At 43.4% G+C, this 14,159-nt stretch overlaps 1 protein-coding gene across 1 annotated transcript in view; it reads right to left on the reverse strand.

The window, feature by feature from the left end:
• The window catches only part of plekhg4 (pleckstrin homology domain containing, family G (with RhoGef domain) member 4), an 86,060-nt gene that overhangs the window by 26,774 nt on the left and 45,127 nt on the right, over positions 1 to 14,159 (reverse strand). The window contains exons 10-16 of the mRNA XM_034162759.1: positions 13,387 to 13,473; positions 11,556 to 11,672; positions 3,264 to 3,362; positions 3,045 to 3,193; positions 2,832 to 2,970; positions 2,565 to 2,687; positions 65 to 253 (exon numbers count right to left, since the gene is read on the reverse strand). Of these exons, the coding sequence (XP_034018650.1) occupies positions 65 to 253; positions 2,565 to 2,687; positions 2,832 to 2,970; positions 3,045 to 3,193; positions 3,264 to 3,362; positions 11,556 to 11,672; positions 13,387 to 13,473 (903 nt within the window). The remainder of the gene's footprint in view (positions 1 to 64; positions 254 to 2,564; positions 2,688 to 2,831; positions 2,971 to 3,044; positions 3,194 to 3,263; positions 3,363 to 11,555; positions 11,673 to 13,386; positions 13,474 to 14,159) is intronic.

Below are 14,159 nucleotides of genomic sequence, written 5' to 3' on the forward strand. Positions count from 1 at the left end.
ACCTCACTAGATACAAAATAGAGAAGTTCATGAAGCAAGACTTAACTGGTTAATAGACGATTACCTGATCAAAGAAACGATAGAGTCGTACAGCTTTGTCAATGTTTTGACCAGTGGCATTGAGCTGCTTTGAGAAATCCTGAAGCAGAGCCCAGAAGGACTGAACTTTGTCCTTGTAGATCTGCAGGTCAGCTGATGACATGTCGAAATGCTCCAGATGAGCCAACATGGCCTCTCCTCGTTTACTGTGCTCCTAAAGATAGAAAAAAGAAAGAAAGAAAAAAAGGGCAGATGGTCACCCCTCTGAGCCTGATCTGCTTGAGGTTTCTTTCTATAACTAAGAGGAAAAAAAGAAATCACCGCAAAAATTCATGGTGTTTTCCTTAACATGGTTGCCAACATACTTGGCCCGATGCCCCAGGGTGTAGGTAAAGTTAGAACTTACCCGTTGGCGCTACATAAATAAACTGCAGTGAACTGAATTCAATGGCTGTTGACCTTGTTTGTCAGTGACTTTGGAGATGAAGCGTTCAACAAAACTATTCAATTTATGAATCTTATTAGCTCAACCAATAATTTGCATCACTTTTCAATAACTAACTTTAACTTTTGACCCCTGTACAAATTGAACATTGTCACCCTTTTTGCTATTTTTAACCCCATAACTCACTAACATTCAATCATAGATCATCCAAACCTTTTGGGAATATTCATGATCACACAAATAATGTGGTATACGAGGTCTGTTAGATAATAAACCGACCCTTTTATTTATTTTTTTTAATTATATGGATTTGAATGACGTGCGATTACACCAATCATGCTTGAACCCTCGTGCGCATGCGTGAGTTTTTTCACCTGTGTCGGTGACGTCATTTCCCTGTGGGCAGGCCTTGAGTGTGATGTGGTCCCTCCCTCTCGGCTGAATTCCTTTGTTTCACACGCTGCTCGAGACGGCGAGCGTTGCTTTATCAAAAATTTTTCTGGACCTGTGAGGAATATCCGAGTGGAGACTATTCGAGAAATTAAGCTGGTTTTCGGTGAAAAGTTTAACGGCTGATGAGAGATTATGGGGTGTTTCTGTCGGTGTAAGGACTTCCCACGGAGCGGGACGTCGTGCAGCGCTTCCAGGCGCCGTCGTCGGCCTGTTTCGAACTGAAAACATCCTAATTTAAGGCTTAATTCACCCAGGACATCGTGAGAGAACAAAGAAGATTCAGAAGAGGCCGACATGAGGACTTTATGCGGACATTCCACTGTTTAAGGACATTTTTTAATGAAAGATGTGCGCGGAAATTCGCCGAGTCGTTTCCGTGACGACTCGGCAAATCTGCGTGCGCCGGGACAGGAAAAACACCTCCGTGTTGAAAACCATTTGTAAAATTCAGGCGGCTTTTGATGGCTTTCAACAAGTGAGTAACTGAGAAATTGTTTAACAGCTTGGGCATGTTCCAACTTGCCCGTTAAGGTTTCCAACACGGAGGTGTTTTTCCTGTTGCGACCCCCCCGCGGTCGGGTCCGGCCCGACATGCGACTCTGCCCGCATGTTCTTTCATTACAAAATGTCCGTTAACAATGGAATGTCCGAATAAACTCCTCATGCCGACTTCTTCTGAAAGTTCTCCGTTCTCTGACGACTTACTGGGTCAACAGAGCCTGAAATGTGGAAGTTTTCAACTTGAAACGGCGAGACGCTGCTGCCTCGAAGCGCAGATCGCCGTCAGGTGCCATGGGCCGTCCTTACGGCGACACTACCAGACCAAAATCTCTCATCAGCCGTTAAAATTTTTACCGAAAACCAGCTGAATTTATCAAATGGTGTCCACTCAGTTGTGCCATTTTGAAAAAATTTTGATCAAACAAAGCAGCAGTCTCTGAGCCATTCCTAAACAATGAAAAAACGACGAGAGGGTGGGCGACTCCTCACTCAAAGACTGCCCACAGGCGAATGACGTAACCGACAGGCGTGAAAAAACTCTCGCATGCCCACGAGGGTTCAAGCATGTCTGATGTAATCATACGTGATTCAAATCCATATGGTTTTTGAAAAAAATAATAAGGTCGGATACTTTTCTAATAGACCTCGTACTTATCAATATGACAAGAGTATTTTTTACATGTTGATTCCTGTGTAATTCTTCATTCACCCCTACCTGTCCACCATACATTTTTGTGTAGGCCAGGTTACACTGAGGACGGAATGCAAGTGTTGTTTAATCACCTTAAGCGGTACTGATTAGATCAAAATTGGCTTGTGCTTCAAGGACTACAAAGGTCAGGAGCATCAACATGCTTCTGACTGGGACGCAGCAGAATTCAGGTGTCAGCGTTCTCCAACGCTGCACTTAAAGAGACGCACCTGCATTTAGCAGGAGAGGCTTAAGACTAAGTCAGTCAATGAGTCAGCATATAATCAAGACTGACTCAGCATTCAAAGCATAGATCCGTACATTTGCATAATCCGTAAGGCGCTCAGGGGTCTGTCTCTTTTGGATGAAACAATGTGTCAGAAGACATTTGAAGCAGCTTCATACACTTAAAGTGTGAGTGTTTGTGTGTCGTACACATGCAGCCATGGAGAAGTCCTTAAAGTCCTGCTGTTTTCTACGGAGGAGCTCCAAAGAATCTTCAGGATTGTTCAGCCTCTTCAGATGAACTTCGCCAACTTCCTGCATCCAGCGCTGCACCTGTGAAACATTTACATCCACAAGGTCACTGAAGTGCTCAATGAATTATATACTTATTTTAGTTTTTGTACATGTAATTGCTGTGTGCTGATGCTAGAAGACACAGGACCCCAAATTAAAAATGGCATGTCTTCTCAGACTGACCTCACTGAAGCTCTGCTCCACTTTCCTGAACTTCACGATGAAGCGGAGCGCTTCAGTTCGACTGTTGGACAGCTTGACCAGGTGGTGGAGCAGGTCATCTACCTGATCGTACAGAACCACCACAGCATCCACTGCTGCCCTGTACGCACACACGCACGGTCCAGTGAAGACAATCATGAGAGCCCCAGCAGTAACTTAATGAACATGTCATACCTGTAGTCATCAGTCGTGGCGATGCGGCTCTCCTCCCGTCTGAGGCATGATAAGCAGGCTCCGCCCTCCTGTTGTAACTGGACCAATCGGCTGTCTGCCATGATGCTACACATCACTGCCTTACACCTGGACAACAAGAGCTCCGCCTCCTGAGAGAAAGAGCGGGTTTCAGTTGACTTGGCTCAGAGGTCTGTGGTGATCATCTTGTGCGTTTGTTACCTCGGCGGCAGCAGGTAAACCTGTGGATTCCAGGATGGTGATGGTTTTCTGCAGCAGGTTAATGACGACTTCACACTGACTGGTCAGCTGTTCGACTCTCTGACAGAAAAACACAAATAATCAATATTTATGTTTGCGAACTAAATACATCAGACTTCACTTAACCGTTCAGCAACGGAAACGGCAAATCACTTTTAATCCATGTACCGTCACATGGTGCATTATGAGATATCTGAAATGTGATGATACTGACAGGAAATATCGTGACCCTCAAGCAGAACGAGGCTACTGTACATGGGTGTGTGTTTCATATGTCTCTTTGTATGTTCGTGGTGGTATCTTCAAAAGAAAGAGCAATTTCAAATAAACTTGGTGCTTAAGCTCAGTGGAACGCCATCTCACAGCACAGGTCATGATAAGGTCATAGGTCAAACATCAACACCAAATCATAGGTCACTGTCAACTGCCTCTGGCAATGTCTTCACAACAGAAAGAATAATAATCACCTATGTGGATAAAATCTGTAGACTGCCCTCTCACAACAGAGGGGTCATGTCAATGTAAAAAGTCAAATGAGATATATGAGTCTGCTGTCCACCGGAGCTGCTACAGCTCATCAATAATTAACAGATGCTAAATTTATTACCAACTATTTTCAGAATCACTTTTTTTTGGGGGGGGGGGGGGGGGGGTCTACACATACACTCACACTCATTTTCAACTGCTTTGTCCAAGCAAGGGTTGCAGGGGGCTGCAGCCTATCCCAGCAGTCATAGAACGCGATGCGGGGTACACCCTGGACAGGGCGCCAGTCTGACGCAGGGCCACATATAGACAAACAAACACAGTCACACCCGCATGCACACCTACGGACAATTTAATGTTTCCAATCCACCTAACCTGCATGCCTTTGGATGTGGGAGGAAGTCGGAGCACCCGGAGGAAACCCACACAAACACGGGAAGAACACGCAAACTCCACACAGAAAGGCCACAGGCGGGAATCGAACCCATGACCTTCTCACTGTGAGGTAACAGTGCTAACCACTAAACCACCGTGCTGCCCTGGGGGGTGACAGTAATATAAAAAATGCCCAATTATTAGACTTCAGCATCTTGAATGTGAATATGTTTGTGCTTATGCTACAAGTTTCTTTCCTGCTCTTTAGACACTAACTTGAATATCTTCAAGCTTAGGACTCCGACGAGGGCGGTCGCATCTCCTCCACTCTCCCCTATCTCTGTTCTCCGCTTTTAACCTTCAAGTCCCTACTTCACCAGACTGTGAATTCCTCAAATTATATTGGATTCTGGATCTACTGGACTACTATTGGATTAACCATGGAATTGATCAGCTGGTCTCTGAACACTACTGACACCATTTTTTCTACAAGAAGGTCAGGACCAGGGGATCCTACCTGCCCAGATGGAACGTATCTGCGGGCTATGTTCTCGACTCAAGGAGTTCCTGGCATGTGACATGCTTGGCACCTTTCTCCATTGATGAGGTCAATCAATCAATTTTATTTATATAGCGCCAAATCACAACAGTTGCCCCAAGGCGCTTTATATTGTAAGGCAAGGCCATACAATAATTACGTAAAAACCCCAACGGTCAAAACGACCCCCTGTGAGCAAGCACTTGGCGACAGTGGGAAGGAAAAACTCCCTTTTAACAGGAAGAAACCTCCAGCAAAACCAGGCTCAGGGAGGGGCAGTCTTCTGCTGGGACTGGTTGGGGCTGAGGGAGAGAACCAGGAAAAAGACATGCTGTGGAGGGGAGCAGAGATCAATCACTAATGATTAAATGCAGAGTGGTGCATACAGAGCAAAAAGAGAAAGAAACACTCAGTGCATCATGGGAACCCCCCAGCAGTCTAAGTCTATAGCAGCATAACTAAGGGATGGTTCAGGGTCACCTGATCCAGCCCTAACTATAAGCTTTAGCAAAAAGGAAAGTTTTAAGCCTAATCTTAAAGTAGAGAGGGTGTCTGTCTCCCTGATCTGAATTGGGAGCTGGTTCCACAGGAGAGGAGCCTGAAAGCTGAAGGCTCTGCCTCCCATTCTACTCTTACAAACCCTAGGAACTACAAGTAAGCCTGCAGTCTGAGAGCGAAGCGCTCTATTGGGGTGATATGGTACTATGAGGTCCCTAAGATAAGATGGGACCTGATTATTCAAAACCTTATAAGTAAGAAGAAGAATTTTAAATTCTATTCTAGAAATAACAGGAAGCCAATGAAGAGAGGCCAATATGGGTGAGATATGCTCTCTCCTTCTAGTCCCCGTTAGTACTCTAGCTGCAGCATTTTGAATTAACTGAAGGCTTTTCAGGGAACTTTTAGGACAACCTGATAATAATGAATTACAATAGTCCAGCCTAGAGGAAATAAATGCATGAATTAGTTTTTTAGCATCACTGAGACAAGACCTTTCTAATTTTAGAGATATTGCGTAAATGCAAAAAAGCAGTCCTACATATTTGTTTAATATGCGCATTGAATGACATATCCTGATCAAAAATGACTCCAAGATTTCTCACAGTATTACTAGAGGTCAGGGTAATGCCATCCAGAGTAAGGATCTGGTTAGACACCTGTTTCTAAGATTTGTGGGGCCAAGTACAATAACTTCAGTTTTATCTGAGTTTAAAAGCAGGAAATTAGAGGTCATCCATGTCTTTATGTCTGTAAGACAATCCTGCAGTTTAGCTAATTGGTGTGTGTCCTCTGGCTTCATGGATAGATAAAGCTGGGTATCATCTACGTAACAATGAAAATTTAAACAATGCCGTCTAATAATACTGCCTAAGGGAAACATGTATAAAGTGAATAAAATTGGTCCTAGCACAGAACCTTGTGGAACTCCATAATTAACCTTAGTCTGTGAAGAAGATTCCCCATTTACATGAACAAATTGTAATCTATTAGATAAATATGATTCAAACCACTGCAGCACAGTGCCTTTAATACTTATGGCATGCTCTAATCTCTGTAATAAAAATTTATGGTCAACAGTATCAAAAGCAGCACTGAGGTCTAACAGAACAAGCACAGAGATGAGTCCACTGTCTGAGGCCATAAGAAGATCATTTGTAACCTTCACTAATGCTGTTTCTGTACTATGATGAATTCTAAAACCTGACTGAAACTCTTCAAATAGACCATTCCTCTGCAGATGATCAGTTAGCTGTTTTACAACTACCCTTTCAAGAATTTTTGAGAGAAAAGGAAGGTTGGAGATTGGCCTATAATTAGCTAAGATAGCTGGGTCAAGTGATGGCTTTTTAAGTAATGGATAATTATTGCCACCTTAAAAGCCTGTGGTACATAGCCAAACTAATAAAGATAGATTGATCATATTTAAGATCGAAGCATTAAATAATGGTAGGGCTTCCTTGAGCAGCCTGGTAGGAATGGGGTCTAACAGACCTGTTGATGGTTTGATGAAGTAACTAATGAAAATAACTCAGAACAATCGGAGAGAAAGAGTCTACCAAATACCCGGCATCACTGAAAGCAGCAAAGATAACAATACGTCTTTGGGATGGTTATGAGTAATTTTTTATCTAATAGTTAAAATTTTATTAGCAAAGAAAGTCATGAAGTCATTACTAGTTAAAGTTAAAGGAATACTCGGCTCAATAGAGCTCTGACTCTTTGTCAGCCTGGCTACAGTGCTGAAAAGAAACCTGGGGTTGTTCTTATTTTCTTCAATTAGTGATGAGTAGTAAGATGTCCTAGCTTTACGGAGGGCTTTTTTATAGAGCAACAGACTCTTTTTCCAGGCTAAGTGAAGATCTTCTAAATTAGTGAGACGCCATTTCCTCTCCGACTTACGGGTTATCTGCTTTAAGCTGCGAGTTTGTGAGTTATACCACGGAGTCAGGCACTTCTGATTTAAAGCTCTCTTTTTCAGAGGAGCTACAGCATCCAAAGTTGTATTTAATGAGGATGTAAAACTATTGACGAGATACTCTATTTCACTTACAGAGTTTAGGTAGCTACTCTGCACTGTGTTGGTATATGGCATTAGAGAACATAAAGAAGGAATCATATCCTTAAACCTAGTTACAGTGCTTTCTGAAAGACTTCTAGTGTAATGAAACTTATTCCCCCACTGCTGGGTAGTCCATCAGAGTAAATGTAAATGTTATTAAGAAATGATCAGACAGAAGGGAGTTTTCAGGGAATACTGTTAAGTCTTCAATTTCCATACCATAAGTCAGAACAAGATCTAAGATATGATTAAAGTGGTGGGTGGACTCATTTACATTTTGAGCAAAGCCAATTGAGTCTAATAATAGATTAAATGCAGTGTTGAGGCTGTCATTCTCAGCATCTGTGTGTTAAAATCGCCCACTATAATTATCTTATCTGAGCTAAGCACTAAGTCAGACAAAAGGTCTGAAAATTCACAGAGAAACTCACAGTAACGACCAGGTGGACGATAGATAATAACAAATAAACTGGTTTTTGGGACTTCCAATTTGGATGGACAAGACTAAGAGTCAAGCTTTCAAATGAATTAAAGCTCTGTCTGGGTTTTTGATTAATTAATAAGCTGGAATGGAAGATTGGCTGCTCATCCTCCGCCTCGGCCCGTGCTACGAGCATTCTGGCAGTTAGTGTGACTCGGGGGTGTTGACTCATTTAAACTAACATATTCATCCTGCTGTAACCAGGTTTCTGTAAGGCAGAATAAATCAATATGTTGATCAATTATTATATCATTTACTAACAGGGACTTAGAAGAGAGAGACCTAATGTTTAATAGACCACATTTAACTGTTTTAGTCTGTGGTGCAGTTGAAGGTGCTATATTATTTTTTCTTTTTGAATTTTTATGCTTAAATAGATTTTTTGCTGGTTATTGGTGGTCTGGGAGCAGGCACCGTCTCTACGGGGATGGGGTAATGAGGGGATGGCAGGGGGAGAGAAGCTGCAGAGAGGTGTGTAAGACTACAACTCTGCTTCCTGGTCCCAACCCTGGATAGTCACGGTTTGGAGGATTTAAGAAAATTGGTCAGATTTCTAGAAATGAGAGCTGCTCCATCCAAAGTGGGATGGATGCCGTCTCTCCTAACAAGACCAGGTTTTCCCCAGAAGCTTTGCCAATTATCTATGAAGCCCACCACATTTTTGGACACCAGTCAGACAGCCAGCAATTCAAGGAGAACATTGCGGCTAAACATGTGACTCCCGGTCCGATTGGGGAGGGGCCCAGAGAAAACTACAGAGTCCGACATTGTTTTTGCAAAGTTACACACCGATTCAATGTTAATTTTAGTGACCTCCGATTGGCGTAACCGGGTGTCATTACTGCCGACGTGAATTACAATCTTATCAAATTTACGCTTAGCCTTAGCCAGCAGTTTCAAATTTTCTTCAATGTCGCATGCTCTGGTCCCCGGAAGACAATTGACTATGGTTGCTGGTGTTGCTAACTTCACATTTCTCAAAACAGAGTCGCCAATAACCAGAGTTTGATCCTCGGCGGGTGTGTCGTCGAGTGGGGAAAAACGGTTAGAAATGTGAACGGGTTGGCGGTGTACATGGGGCTTCTGTTTAGGGCTACGCTTCCTCCTCACAGTCACCCAGTCGGCCTGCTTTCCTGGCTGCTCGGGATCTGCCAGAGGGAAACTAACGGCGGCTAAGCTACCTTGGTCTGCACCGACTACAGGGGCCTGGCTAGTTGTAGAATTTCCACGGTGCGGAGCCGAGTCTCCAATTCGCCCAGCCTGGCCTCAAAAGCTACGAATAAGCTACACTTATTACAAGTACCATTACTGCTAAAGGAGGCCGAGGAATAACTAAACGTTTCACACCCAGAGTAGAAAAGTGCAGGAGAGACAGGAGAAGCCGCCATGCTAAACCAGCTAAGAGCTAGTAGCTGCGCTAAGCTAGCGGATTCCTAAAAAACACACAAAGTGAATAATGTGTAAATAATTAGAGGTGATTCAGCAGAGGGAGTGCTTTAGTTAAGGCATGTGAAGATTACACTGTGAAACAAATCGTTATCTAGGTAACTAGATCAATCTAACTGCGCAGATTAAACAGCTAACAGATATAGCAAAACACCGCTGTGCTCCGGAACAGGAAGTGATACAATACCGCAGTGAGAGCCAACCACCAGTAGAGACAAGCCCGACAAGTCGAGGATTTATTCATTTTTGGTCTCATGGCAGCAGGGCTGGTACTTTTTGGCTTATGTGCTGCCCTGATCTACCAGAAAATTGGCAAGACGGCGGCATCAAGAACCACGGCCCCTCGCTTGTCCATCATGATTAACGAGGTTGGCAAGGCAGTGCCTTCTCAGACTGCAATGACTTTGAACTCAGATGCAAATTGGATGACATCTTGGAGCAGATGCGTGCCTTGCAGTTGAAGTTGAAGATTTCAGAGGCCAGTGAATATTCTTAATTCATAACTGGGGATATTATTAATTCATAATTGGGATTTGGTTGTGCAAGTGGAACTGTTAAAAAGTGTTTTTCACTGCTCAAACCATAACATTACAGGCTTATCAAGCCTGAAGGTCAAATTGCCCAACTGTTTTCCTCCAGAGGAATTTTTTCGGCCTGCGGAACATTGGCTGTTTATCTCAACTCACAAAGACAAACTGCTTTTACAGGACTGAAGCATGCTCCATTCCCTCCCCCCACCCGCCTCCTACCCCCCAGCAACACTCCCCTTTCCGGCGCCTGCTTAACATCACTCCTTTCCCCTTCGGTGGGGGCGATGCAGTTTTAGCTGCAGCCCATATTATTCCCCCCCCTAGCTGACGGCGGCACATCTCAGGGTTGCTGCGTGGCCTTCACCCACTTGCCTCAATTCGGATAATGGTCTTCTTCAAACTTAGTGCACATAAACAATGTCAAATGTATCTGCTGTCTTTAATTTCTGATGTGTGCCATTATTACGGTAAACAAGTAATAATGTGGACTAATTGCTGTCTGAGGTTAAATGGAGTGTAAACAATTTCTCCACTGTGAGATCAATAAAGTATATCTCTCTCATCTTGTATTTATGCTGGGAACAAACAACACATTTAAGGGTGTCATCTTTGGGAAAATACTGATCGTTTTTCACCATTTATGGAAACACGCAACTAATCGATTAATAGAGATAATAGCTTGATAGATTAATCAAAGTAAATACTGAATTAACTGTTAGTTGCCCATGGTGATATCTTCAAAACAGAACAATTTCAAATAGGTGGACAACCTCATTGAATCATCCTCTTGCAACACAGGTCAGGTCAAGGTCAGAGGTCAAAGGCCAAGGTAAAATCAGAGGTTCAATTTCTATTTTTTTTTTTTCGTTTATACAGCACCAAATCACAACAGAGTTGCCTCAAGGTGCTTCACACAAGTAAGGTCCAACCTCACCAACCCCCAGTGCAGCAGTGGTTAGGAAAAAACCCCCTCTGAGGAAGAAACCTCAAGCAGACCAGACTCAAAGGGGTGACCCTCTGCTTGGGCCATGCTACAGACATAAATTACAGAACAATTCACAAAACGAATATACAAGAAATGCTGTTGGTGCACAGGATAGGAGGGTCTCCAGCACAAATACCACAACCATCTCTGGATGGAGCTGCACCTTAAACAGAGAAAAAACAATCAGGCATCAGAAAGACAAGAAATACAGACTAATTTGTCAGCATTAAACAACAAGAAAAACAGGAAATACTAAGGTGATCGCCGGCCACTAGCCCCAAGCTTCACTAAAAGACCCAGAATTTAGGTAAAGTTGAGGCCGCGGCACACTCCATTTCCTAATAAAATGAATTAAAAAAGTAAAAAGTGTAGAACTATACTATGAGGTCATCGTCTACTGTCAGTGTTGATACATTCAAAATACAAACAAGCAATTTTAATCTAAATTAGTAGATAAGGTCAAAGTCATAAGTCTAAGGTCAAGGTCAAGCCAGTCTAGAATACATCAGTGACCATATCACAGCAATAAGATGTGGTATCAAAATATTTTTCTACATACGTTTCCTCTCCTGGCATATCAAATGTATGAGACATACGATGTCAATAATGTTACATATTTATGCAAGCAAAATTGGAACATTAGCTGGTAGTGGCAAGTCACTGCAATCAGCCATTTTGCCTCGTAGTCATATTCGTAATAGATGGCTACGTTTTGCCATATTTCTACATATCTTGGTGGAATGTTACTGAAGAGAATGTGATGTGTCAACTTCTCACAAGAGTTTTGAGTTGCAGTGTACAACCACGTTATCCTCTGTGATGGACAATAAAACCTTCATCCTTGATACTGACCAATCTGAAGCAGAGCCAGTTCTTCTGACTGTAGCTGAAGGAACCACCAAAATCTGTTGGAAGCTGATGAAGCTCTATGTGCTTCTGAAGCGACTTCAAACAGCTCAATGCCTCCACCTGCAGACAGGAATTTGTTATTTCAGAGGATGATGAAGGCAGCATCCCTTTGCCAAGGTACAACAGGACTGATAAATAAGCCATACCCATGTACCATTTTACCATGACCGGATCCACGCCATTATCTGGATATACACAGTTTTACACTTTAATGTACTCAATGTAAATTTTATTTTCAGTTGAGGTCCATAGCACTTGCTCTGTGTATGCTTGATCCTGTCAGACCTGAGAAGTGAAGCAGAGTAGATTCTTGATGAGTGACTGGCTGGGAGATTTGCTTGGGAAAACCGGCAGCCTGTGTGTTTCTCACACAAAAGGGAGTCTGTCATGAGGGGCATCTGGCATAAAACTTGTGTCAACCAAAAAAATAGAACAACAACAACAGAAAGCAGCCTGGTCAAGTGAACCAAACCCTCTGTGAAAATAAACAAAGAAGCACTGCTGACGTGAATGTGTGGGCACTACTTGACCAGCCTGTGTCATAGAGTGCCTTTCATTCATTCATTTTCTGCTGCTTATCCAGGTTCGGGTTGTGGTGGCAGCAGACCAAACAGCTCCTCCCACACTTTGCTATCCTCTGCCAAGTCCTGTAACCCTTCCATGGTATCCCAAGGCATTCCCAAACCAGCTGGGAAATAGAATCCCTCCAGCAGGTTCTGGGTCTTCCCCGGATCCTCCTCCCACTTGGATGTGCCTGGAAGACCTCCCTTGAGAGATGAAGACTAAGAGGCATCCTCACCAGGTGCCAGAACCACCTCAACCAGCTCCTTTCAATGGGAAGGAGCAGTGGCTCTACTCCAAGTCCCTCCTGGATAGTCAAACATCTCACCCTGGCCAGGAGTGTAAGCACCAGATACCCAATGAGGTATCTGGGAGAATCATATTTCTGCCGCTTGTGTCCGTAATTTTATTCCTTCAGTCATTACCAAAAGTTCATGGCCATAGGTGAGGATAGGAGCGTAAACTGACTGGTAAATTGAAAGACTCGCCTTCCCGCTCAGCTCCTTCTTCATCACGACGGTTTGGTACAGCATCCATAAAACATCACACGCCACCCTAATCAGTCTATTGATCTCATGTCCCAACTTACCCCTACTCGTGAACAAGACCCCAGGATACTCAAACTCCTGCACTTGGGGCAGTAACTCTTCCCTGAGGGCACAATCCACCAATTTCCAGGAGAGGGCCATGGTCTCAGATTTGGAGGCACTAATTCTCATCCCAGTCGCGTCACACTCAAACTTGCTCAGTGTGCCTCGGAGGTCACTGCCTGAAGAAGCTAAAAGAACCACATCATTGGCAAGAAACAGAGATGCAACTCTGAGGTTACCAAACTGGACACCCACTGGTCCCTGACTGCACCTTGAAATTCTGCACGTGAACATCATGAATAGGACTGGTGACAAAGGGCAGCCCTGGCTGAGTCCAACACCCACTGAAAACAGGTCTGATGTAACGATAAAAATGTGGACACAGCTCCAACTCTGGTCATATAGGATCACATGTTGCAGTGAAACCTGTACGCAGCACTCTCACTGTACCACCCCTCCCCCCACAGGATACCCTGAGGGACCTGATCATAAGCCTCATAAATCCACAAAACACATGTAGATTGGTTTGGGCATACTCCCAAGACCCTTCTAATATCCTTGCAAGGGTGTCATCTGTATATATATTCTTGTATCACATAACCGACAGTTTGGCACCATGTTACCTGTAGGTTTGGAGGTTTCTCCAGATGTAGAACCTCATCTTTATTGACTAAAATCAGCACACAGTGGACAGAGCCTGGCATCTTTTCCTGCACACACACATACACACAAACTGATGAGTACTCTATTATTTATTTAGTCTTTAAAATGTTATAAATAATGACGAATGTCAGAGTTCAGCAGAGATAAGCATCACCTTGTCATTTCTCTCATTTAACCCAATACCAGAATACAGTCACTGTACAGTGAAATTAAGAAGGAAAAATAATAGTAAACCAGATGGCTATGACTTCAGATCCACTCCACTGACAGCAAACCTACTGGTTTCGAATGGTGGAATAAAGACATCTGATGAAGTAAAAGATAAAAATCTCACACAGCACAACTGTCCAAGCAAAAAAAAAATCCACCAACAAGAACAGAGATGGGCAGAAATATATGGATTATTCTGTAAAGGTTAAAGGTCAAACAGAAAATCTAAGACACCCATGTGTACGTTCAGGCATAGTACTGTACATGCAAATCAAAGACTTGAGAAGGCTTTCATCAACAGCCACAGAGATCTAGCCCAGACATGGCCTACGTATCGGCAGCCTGGGTTCCCACCATGACAATGCCCCCTATGTCCACTCAGACTGTGAAGACGGACAATAGCCAATATTGGAATATGGACTGATTTCCAGGCTTCCAGGTCAGCAGCATGTTTAGCAGCATGCACATTGTCGGATCCACTGTATTATAGAACTGCTTTGGGTCATGATTAACAACCACCAGT

This window comes from Thalassophryne amazonica, chromosome 2 (assembly GCF_902500255.1).
Source record: "Thalassophryne amazonica chromosome 2, fThaAma1.1, whole genome shotgun sequence".
NCBI lineage: Eukaryota > Metazoa > Chordata > Actinopteri > Batrachoidiformes > Batrachoididae > Thalassophryne > Thalassophryne amazonica.